This window comes from Eptatretus burgeri, chromosome 7, assembly GCF_056783735.1.
Source record: "Eptatretus burgeri isolate ZD-2024b chromosome 7, Ebu_testis_v1, whole genome shotgun sequence".
Lineage (NCBI taxonomy): Eukaryota > Metazoa > Chordata > Myxini > Myxiniformes > Myxinidae > Eptatretus > Eptatretus burgeri.
In genome coordinates, this window is record NC_140967.1 from 37,200,534 (window position 1) to 37,211,187 (window position 10,654).

Below are 10,654 nucleotides of genomic sequence, written 5' to 3' on the forward strand. Positions count from 1 at the left end.
CAAGGCAATCTTTTACATCCTCATGCTTGCAGACGAGACGGCCAGCTTAAATCGCCCTCCAAATCAAATCCACGACTCAACGCCCCCCCCCCCCCCGTTGGAATCACATCATAACGAGACTTGCGTCGCAGTCGATCACCACGGTCACCATGAAGTCACAGATCACACAGCTCATCGGCAAACGTGTTAATAACCAAACTATCCGGCCACCATTTATAACAAAGAAAGCCAACATAAGCAACCATTCGGCAGGATGAAATTGGGACAACTCTTTCATTGTCACAATGTGTTTACAAAGCCAGTAACTAAGGATATTATGGGGGGAACAAAAAACAAACCCAGCGTCCCTTGACACACAACACCAGAATTCCCCGCTTTTACAGGCACCCTGTTTCGGAAGTTGGGGACTGACTGGCAGACCCAGAAAGGCGTAAAAAGTTTACATGGCGCCCGGCCAATGGAAAGCAAGCATTTCTGACACACAATGCTGCATGGTCTTCCGCCGATCAACAATTGCGTTTCAAGATGCAACTTACCACACACATCCCTCCATGCTGGCACTGGTCATGGCAATCGTTCATGTCTGAAACAAACAAACGGAACAAATTAATGAATAAATACACGAGCGAACAATATCAGCAAGCTCACTATTAAAGTGCCCTCCCCTTTCCTTTTCAGTTTTAAACGCAAAGTTGATGTGGCTGCAGTTGGCCCTTGTGGAACAAAAGGAAATTTGACAATAAAACGCCCACTTGCAAAAATAATTTAGTGCACGCGAGCGTCTGGTAGCACCGGGGCAATCTATTCAGCAATTCCAACGGCACGGATCGTAAAGTCACAATCGCGTGAGGACAGCTGCCCCCAATTAAGCAACGGTTACTGAATCAGGGTGGCCGTCCGTGTGTGAAGCCATAACTAGGCTGCGTGAGCGGAGGGAAGGACCCACAAAAGCTCTTCAAAAGATGGACGGCTCGGTGACCCATTTACATCTGCCTGTGCAACAACACCCGGAGACAGGTATGTGCAAACGTGATGAGATAATTACCAGGGAAAGGAGCCGTGTGCCCGTTTAACGAACGAGTCGTGCATTCCACTTATTCTCAAAGCAGCGGAATGAACAAATCACACCAAAATGAATGAATAAATATTTCTCAATGTTGGCCGAAGACGTCGCAAATTTAAACTTACTTGTATCACAGTTGATGCCACTCCAGCCAGGCAAGCAGTCACAGTAATAACTTCCCACGATGTTCCAGCAAGCTTTCGCATTCACACAAGGTCTGTCTGCACATTCATCGGCATCTGGAAAACGAAGACAACAATCAGAAACTCTACACTTCATCGTCTTGTTTTATTGTCTTTGTTAACTGCTGACTTGCATGGCCATTCCGAAATGGCCCATGACACTGCACAACAAGGAATGGGGCAAACTGAACATTTTATTCCAATCAGCAACACGGATGCCTAGCTTTCCATACCTTTCCAGATTGTGATTGGTTGGTTGGGAGGGGTGGGGGGGATACAGTATGCTCAGCCAGTCCGGTCAGGTTAAGCAATGGAAATTGGCCAAGAGTCTCGCACCCCTCTTTACAACCTTTTAAGTCGTCCTATCCACCTGCTGCAGCACCTTTTCATTATAATCGCAGGGTCTATCATTAAGTTCTTGGCAATGAGAATATGAAAAATGAAGGATTTTGATAGATTACCAGCACCTTATAACCGACAATGTTAATGGACATAAGTCTTACCCAATTGACAGGTGCTGCCCATCCACTGTGGGGGACAAAGGCAGTCAAAGCCATCAATGTGGTCAATGCAAGTGCCACCGTGACCACACGGGTTGGAAGAGCATTCATCGATATCTGAAAATAACAAAAAGAGTATTATTCACTACAACTGCACTGCATGTTATGCTTACATGCTCAAACATACAAACATTTCCATATCGGATGTAATATCATCCTCTACGGTAAGATATGGTTGAGTTTATGGGAAGAAAACACGACTTGCAGGTACGTTACGTGGTCCAGCCAGCAGACAAAGAGGAATTCCATTGCATTTCTACCTTTGTGGGTTAATTTGTTCAAGATTTATTTATCATTCGGACTGAAGAAGCCGACCAACTGATAAATTAACCATGACTCCCAACTGTGGGATTCAGTTCATGACTCCTTGACACAGGGTTCAAAACCTTATCCATAGTAATGAAAATTATATAGGTGCTTAGCAGCTGGTCCGAAAATCTCGACCCGTACTTTTGAAAACGTTATCCGGAGAATGAAGAAAAGAAGACGAACAAACAAAGATAATTGAACTGGGTGTACAGGAGGCAGAAAACTTCAACTGCAATTTGCAGCCCGCCGACAACATACGGCCTGCGATCGCAATGGCTTTGTCAAAGTATCGCCCACAGTCAATTACCACTGGATAATATGACCGAGAATTAAATATTTTATGAAACGTAATGTAATTATCCTGCTAATCATCGATGGGGATTAAAGACAGACAATAGTATACATAACGTGGTATCCAGTTCACTGGGAAGGCAATGTGGCTACGAAACACAGGAAAGGGCTCTTCAAAAGAACACATTCACAATGCCCAGGGATCAACTTTCAGGTGTTGTATTCTCATAGACGGTGCCTTTTATTCCCCACTGCAGCGGGACCCTTTCTCTCTCACAATTTTTGGAGTACGCCAAAAATGGCGGGACCTGACAAGGCAACAGACATTACATGGATGTGCGTTTTGATCAACAAGTTTGTTTTGTTTGGAAGTCGTTTCGCCCAATGATATGGAAGAACCTCAGCCTTACGGAATGACCTGCCACCCCCACCCCCCCCCACCGCCCCCTCGCCCCCTCCCCAATCTCATTCCCCTAAAAAAGAAAGAATATTACTTTGGGACATTCCAAAAAAGCATGGTCCATCACAAGAACTGCAACTGCTGGGGAGACATTGTGCCAGCTTTCTCAAGAGAGGCATTGTGTTGGATTTCCGTAAGTGTGTTGTGTTAAAATGGATTGTTTTGGAAAACAAGTGAGTACATGACCGACAGGAAAATTCCAAGAAAAGAAGCAAAAGTTCGACCATTAATGAAAATGGCCTCGTTCATTCCATTATTGTTATATATATATATATATATATATATATATATATATATATATATATATATATATATATATATATATATATATATATATATATATATATATACACACATATGTACACGACATTGCCAAAAGTATGTGGACACCCCTTCTAATGAGTGGATTCGGCTATTTCAGCCACACCCATTGCTGACAGGTGTATAAAATCAAGCACACAGCCATGTAATCTCCATCGACAAACATTGCTAGTAGAATGGGCTGGACTAAAGAGCTCAATGACTTTCTACGTGGCACCATCATGGGATGCCACATTTCCAACAAGTCAGCTCATCAAATTTCTGTCCTGCTAGAGCTGCCCAGGTAAACTTAAGTGCTGTTCTTGTGAAGTGGAAACGTCTATGAGCAACAACAGCTCAACCGCGAAGTGGTTGGCCACACAAGCTCACAGACCAGGACCGCCGAGTGCTGAAGTGCGTAGCACGGAAAAATCGTCCGTCGTCGGTTGCAATACACACTACCGAGTTCCAAACTGACTCTGGAAGCAACGTCAGCACAAACACTGTTCATCGAGAGCTTCATGAAATGGGTTTCCATGGCCGAGCAGCCACACACAAGCCGAAGATCACCACGCGCAATGCCAAGCATTGGCTGGAGTGGGGGCAAGCTCACCGACATTGGACTCTGGAGCAGTGGAAACGCGTTCTCTGGAGTGATGAATCACGCTTCACCATCTGGCAGTCTGAGGGACGAATCTGGGTTTGGCGGATGCCGGGAGAACGCTACCTGCCCGAATGCATTGTGCTGTTTTTGGTGGAGGAGGAATAATGGTCTGGGGCTGTTTTTCATCGTTCTGGCTCGGCCCCTTAGTTCCAGTGAAGGGAAATCTTAACGCTATCGCATACAATGATATTGTAGACGATTCTGTGCTTCCAACTTTGTGGCAACAGTTTAGGGAAGGCCCTTTCCTGTTTCAGCATGACAATACCCCCATACACAAACGGAGGTCCATACAGAAATGGTTTGTTGAGATTCTTGTGGAAAAACTTGACGAGCCTGCACAGAGCCCTGACCTCAACCCTATGGAACACCTTTGGGATGAATTGGAACGCCAACTGTGAGCCAGAACTAATTGCCCAACATCAGTGCCCGACCTCACTCACATTCTTGTGACTAAATGGAAGCCAATCCCCGCAGCAATGTTCCAGCATCTGGTGGAAAGCCTTCCCAGAAGAGTGGAGGCTGTTATAACAGTAAAGAGGGGACCAACTCCATATTAATTCCTATTTTTTTGGAATGAGATGTTGTAAGAGCAGGTGTCCATATATATATATATATATATATATATATATATATATATATATATATATATATATATATATATATATATATATATATATATCTATCTGTGATCAGGATGCAAGATGCATTGCAATTCTTGATTGAACTCTAAAACCTCCAACTTAAAATTTAAAACAATTTTAAAACTTAACATTGCTCCCCGAAATAATCTCAAAAACGTTGAATGAATAACTTCTAAGTAATTAAATTATCTTTCAACACAAGTTCATAACAATACACTGGGAAAGCCCCCAAAAAGAAGCTTTTGTCAATGCAGCGTGACACCGCTTATAGTGTTTTCGCCCGTCATAGTGTTTGACAAGTTCGGAATACTTTGAGATATTTTGCACCGAAAATATGATTCTAACTTCAAAATCAATCCAAAGCTGCAGGTATTTGAATCTTTCAAGTTCCTCTGCCATTGAAATTGTGTAAAAACCTTTTTAAAAATATCATTATAATGAATTGCAAGGAATACAACAAAGACCTGAACATGGTTTTGTGACACGACATCTTTCAATGATCTTATGAGGCACTAAAGTTAAAAAAAAAAAAAATCTGGCCGGTCCAACTGCAAATTATTCTGGACAGAAGCTTGGGCGATTGCGTAATCTTTGTGACGTCATCCCAGGAACGATTGTTATAGTACTGTAATAGATAGGCTTGCTGCTGTTCATTGTCAACGCACAGTTTTGGTGAACTGCGCTAAGAAATGGCAACACGACTCATTTCAGAATCGTTAACGGCAAGAAGTGAATCTGGGGATGTTTTTTCCGATGTAGAATCTTGTGCCGATTATGATGTAGTTGGTGCTGTAAAGCCAATTGAGCCATACATGTATGAACCCGAGATGGAGAGTGGAGAGTAGAGAGAGAGAGTGAGAGAGAGACAGAGAGACAGAGAGACAGAGAGAGAGAGAGAGAGAGAGAGAGAGAGAGAGAGAGAGAGAGAGAGAGAGAGAGAGAGAGACAGAGAGACAGAGAGAGAGAGTGAGAGAGAGAGAGAGAGAGAGAGAGAGAGAGAGAGAGAGAGAGAGAGAGAGAGAGAGAGAGAGAGAGAGAGAGAGAGAGAGAGAGAGAGAGAGAGAATCGACGATGAAATACCGGGTGTTCATGACAACAGGGGAGACCCTGAAGAGAGAGACTCGGCAATAATAACTGGTAAGGGGAATTGATTTGTAAGTCATTGATCCGAGCTTGATTGGTCGAGTTAAGCAGTATTTCGATGCGATAATTTTGATATTCTTATAGTTGTGAAAAATGTAACACGCTCATTTTTAAGGAAAGGCCGATGGGTATACAATTATCATTTAACATTTCATGGCAGTGTAGTGCACCACACGATCCTGAGGAAGTCATTGACACGACGGAGTTCCTCTGGGTCATCCAAATCCTTCCTGGTACGAGCGTGGCATGGTGCGTGGCAGCACCTTGATCGAGTGCATCATGAAATCAGGAACGTTACTTGTACATTTATTTTCGGATTTATCTGTCCGATCTTCATGGCAGTACGTGTCATACATTTAACCCGTGTTATGACCCAGGCGGCCATGCCAGGCCTTGCCCGCCCCTGAACATCTGTGCCCATCCATCCCAGCTTGGCGCGGTGGCAACGGCCAACGCCAACAACAAATGCTCCTTAAACATCACAATCAAATCCTCACCCACATTTTCTTTCATTCGTTGGCAAACTGTTCTCTCCTTTCTCTTCTTTTCATCCAAGTCAGATTGAGTTTTTGTCTTTGTAGAGATCGCATTAACTTCCAAATGCTTCAGTTTGGTCACGCCAAACCGGAAATGCAGCCCGGTGTCAAACGCATCATCTTCGAAGAGAGCGCTGCAAACGATGCTCGAAGGTCCCCTGCCACTTTCCTCTTGTGAGTTTGACCTTTGCTATGCAAATTTTCCTTCGAGATGGATCTTTGGGGAATGTGTGCAAACGAACACCATCTTTGGTTGTATTGCCACAACCGGCAAAGGTGCATCAAGCTGGCATTCTCTTTTTCGGTGCACAACTCCGGGTTGTTTTCGTTTCTTCTTTCGAGAGTAGAGGACGAAATCTCGATTGGAAAGCGTGCTTGGGTGCTATGCAGTTCGACCGCGATACACTTCCGGACGTAAGAGCGTTCCAGGGATGACGTAAAAGGGTCACATGATGTTTCCCATAGTATCAGCGGTGGATTTTCCATGCGGGGAAATATAGGCACAAAACACATGCAAAATACACTGGCATTTTAGTTTTAAAGTTTCTATCCAAGAAAACAGCTATGAATGCACGTGTCGAGAAACAAAATGTATTCATTAAACCAAACATGAAGCTCTACTTCAGTGGACCTTTAAATATCTGCTACATTAATCACTAAGCAAGATATTCTTCATAGTCATCTTCATCTACTATGTTCTGACCTATCACGAGCATGAGCATGGTCACTCACTGTCAATGCAAGTGACCCCAGTCCAGCCTGATGCACATAGGCACTCAAATCCATCAGGATTCTCAAAGCAGCTGCCACCATTGGCACAGGGCTCTGACAAACATGCGTGATCAGCTGTTTGTAAAAAAAACAAACAAAAACACAGACACATATGAGGGAATAAGCATGTCACCTTCTGTGTCAATACACACATCGTCGTACCGTCCAGCCATCAAACGTAATTGATTCATTAGAAATGACTTTTCAGGATCAGCAGTGCTGTGTGTTCGTGAATAAAATCAAATAAATTGGAAATAAGTGTCTAATGCTGGAGACAGGAACCTTTTGGGTCCATCGAACCAAACAACCCCATGCTTTGTGATGCAACGCCGCTCTCTCATATACAGCATATGCAAACTGATATCGGGTCTATGATGGTTCAAACTGCAGAAAATATCCTCAAAAAAAAAAAGAGATTGCTCATTGACATGGACAAAAGAAAAGCACCGGCACATGCCGCATATACGCCCCATTTCATCTCTAGTACCACTTCACTGCAGCAGAAGAAACTACGTATTACTATTACAACTACAACCACTACCAGAGGTTACAGTAATGGAAACGTTTACATCCTAGAACATCCGTTACTCAGATTGGAAGCAACAATTCACATACTAGTCGTGTAAGCGAACAGCCACAGGTAGTAGCATATTGGTAGCTATTGTGTGCAGCGTGCGGCTGCTGGTTGCATCATGTTCTGGGGGCACGGTTGTGCCGCTGAAGCAGCGCCATCTATTACCGGTATACTCATTTTGCCAACCTCTGAAGAATGACAGGCCGAATCAACCACACCTGGTAATTCAACGGCCGATAGGGGCTCAAATTCAAGACCCTAAGACCTTCAGCTATCCACCTTAACCGTTAAACCAACACCAGGCTTAGCGGTACATTATTAGTTTGTTTCGAGTGATCGCCGTCCATGAATAAATTTCCAGACAGTGCTGCGATTAAAAGTTGCAATGTCATTAGTTACTGAATCATGTGACATGAATCAAGTCGTTTTGTTCGCAGTCTTTAAAATCCGTGAAGCATTTGCGGCGATCCCTTGAGTAACCAGAACATGTTCGGCTTACTTTTGGAGCAATAAGGTCTAAAATGAATTGTGTAAAACCTCTAGACGAGAGCCTATGCAGAATAATTCAAACGATTGTTCAAACTTTAAAATCCCTTCTGGGTCACGTTGTGAATTATACATTTAGTGGTAAAAGTCAACGCGGTTTCCATAACTCCAAGACGTGTTAATTGTACGCTTTTGGAGACAGCACTGTGCGGGTGCAAGTTTAATGTGTTCCTTGGGGCTCAGCGATGATATTGAGAGATGGGCAATTACCGTTGATCATACCTTGACCGGCTGATTGCGTGTAATGGTCAGGAGTTCACAAATGGTACGACAGTCCACCGACACAACTTTGAGAAGAAAATCTTTTTGCTCTTGCATTCGGGCATGGATGGAAAGAGTTGCACACAGTGACCTTTGTTGAACGATTACTTCTTAAACAGCCCAGCTATCAATATCATGGCTTCCCCCACCTTCTTCATGCGAGGTCAGCCGAGAAATGTTTTAAGTCTGATGAACTAGCTGGCCAGTTCTAATGTTCGACTGAATGCGGCTAGATTTTTTTTTCCCAGGATACCAGCGATAACGTGCGTATTGTTCTTGAAAGACAACATGGAAATATCTTTAACGTCAACCAAAAATCAGACGGGTCCTCTGGCTTAACATCCTTTTTGTGGATGGTGGACACATCTATGCCTTGCCCTGAATGCAAAACACCAGGATGACAGTTTATTGGCCAAGATTCAAACCCACGCTCCTCATTGGTGAGTGGGCATACCATACCAAGCTCCTTCTACCCCACTGCTGGGAGTACGGCTGTGCCGCTGATGCAGTGCCCCGTTTCCAGAAAGCTGGTGCTCATTTTGCCGACCTCAGAAGGATGACAAGCTGAGTCAACCCACCTGGTGTTATTTAACAGCATGATAGGGGTTCAAACTCAAGACCCTAAGATCTTAAGCCAGCCGCCTTAACTGTTAAAGCCAACACCAGGCTTACAATTACAATTAACTAAATAGATATCTCCATTAGGCCATGTAAAAAAAAGAAGTCCAAATGAGCTAAGATCCTCGTCCTCTTAATGATGACGTCATAAAAACGAATATGACGTCATTGTGATGTATCAGGTTTGCGATAAATTATCTGTGCAAATGCCCGGCTTGATTCCCACAAACAAAATTCAAACAGCTTGCCTAGTTTCGGAGATAATGGTATCGGCGATTTCCATTAGCAGCGATATTATGACGTCAATTATTTTTCTCGGAAGAATTTCCAAAATCGGAGATGGTTACTGCCTGCGCGTGGGCTTTCTGCATATACATGGCAAGTTTCACGAAGATCCGATGAAAACTCTGGGTTGTAAAACAAAAAATGTCAAAAAATAGGAATGACATCATAAAAATTGATATGACGTCATAAAAGTTGATATGACATCATAGTGATGCATCATATGTGCGTTAATTCATCTCTGCTAATGCCCTGTTCGATTCCCGCAAACAGAATTCAAAAAGCTTGCCTGGTTTTGGAGATACTTTTTTTGGCGATTTCCATTAGCGGAGATATTTTGATGTCATAACTTTATTTTTAGGAGGAATTTTCAAAATCGGAGATGGTTACTGTCTGCGCAGGGTATTTCTACATATACACGCCAAGTTTCAGGAAGTTTCGATGAAAACTGTAGGCTGTGAAACAAAAAAGTCCACAAGAAGAAGATGAAGAACAACAACGTGAGTAAGACTTACAGATCCTCCACGATGATCTAAAAATATAAACATCCTTGTATATACTGGGAAACTACCACATCCACATGCTCCGTGCAATACCCGACGTGAACGTCGTGTTCGGATGCTGAATGTGAAATTAAGATATTGGGAGTAATCTCTGATAGCATTCAGAAACATGGAGAAAACAAATATCAAAAACCCCCTTTTGACAAACAATGGAGCAAAGTCAATGATGACTATGTAGTGTTTTTAATGCGGCTCGATTAAAAAAAACACATAGAAATTAAATCAGTCTCACTGAAGTTGTATTTTTCTTTTACAAACAAAACAAAACCAATGCCCTCCAAGCCGCAAGACCAATCAATCCACCCAACACGGGTTGACTTTCCTTTTCCAAGTCTCTCCGCACTTTCTCGTGAGAATACGTTCCCCCTTTATTTGGACTCTGACCAAGGCCATGCCGTTTTAGCCCAGATGCCATGGCAAGTCACACTGAAATAAACCGATTCAAATATAGTAAGGAAACGTGGGTTATCAGGTACTCTCAGCGGGCACTCTGCCAGCACACGGCTGTAACGTGCAGAGCTCGGGGCATTCATTTGTTTTCAAGTGTCTACGATAATGTATATTTCCAGAGGGGAACTTGTACATACGTCACACATCCATGGACAGAGATATTGGGAGACGTCAATTCACATTTATAGGGATTAAAGGCACACTAGTAGTCGATGTGCACATCACCGCAATATATGGGATTTGATACCGGGATTAAAACATTGAGGCATGAAGTGCACAGATGGGATCACCGAACAGGCCAAACCATTTTTGTGAGCTGATGTTGTTCATGCTGTCCGTTGCAAATTTAATCAGGAATACCATAGATTGGGAGAATCCAGCTTCGGCCACTCACCAATTTCGCAGTTCTGGCCGGAGTAGCCATCTCCACAGACACAATC

At 43.3% G+C, this 10,654-nt stretch overlaps 1 protein-coding gene across 3 annotated transcripts in view; it reads right to left on the minus strand.

The window, feature by feature from the left end:
- The window catches only part of JAG1 (jagged canonical Notch ligand 1), a 73,323-nt gene that overhangs the window by 26,480 nt on the left and 36,189 nt on the right, over window positions 1-10,654 (minus strand). For 2 of the 3 annotated variants that reach the window (XM_085888071.1, XM_085888069.1), the window contains exons 7-11: window positions 10,609-10,654; window positions 6,882-6,995; window positions 1,749-1,862; window positions 1,189-1,302; window positions 537-583 (exon numbers count right to left, since the gene is read on the minus strand). The exon at window positions 10,609-10,654 is cut by the window's right edge and continues 74 nt beyond it. In XM_085888071.1, coding sequence (XP_085744197.1) covers window positions 537-583; window positions 1,189-1,302; window positions 1,749-1,862; window positions 6,882-6,995; window positions 10,609-10,654 — 435 coding nt within the window. The remainder of the gene's footprint in view (window positions 1-536; window positions 584-1,188; window positions 1,303-1,748; window positions 1,863-6,881; window positions 6,996-10,608) is intronic. The other variant, XM_085888070.1, reaches the window with a different exon arrangement.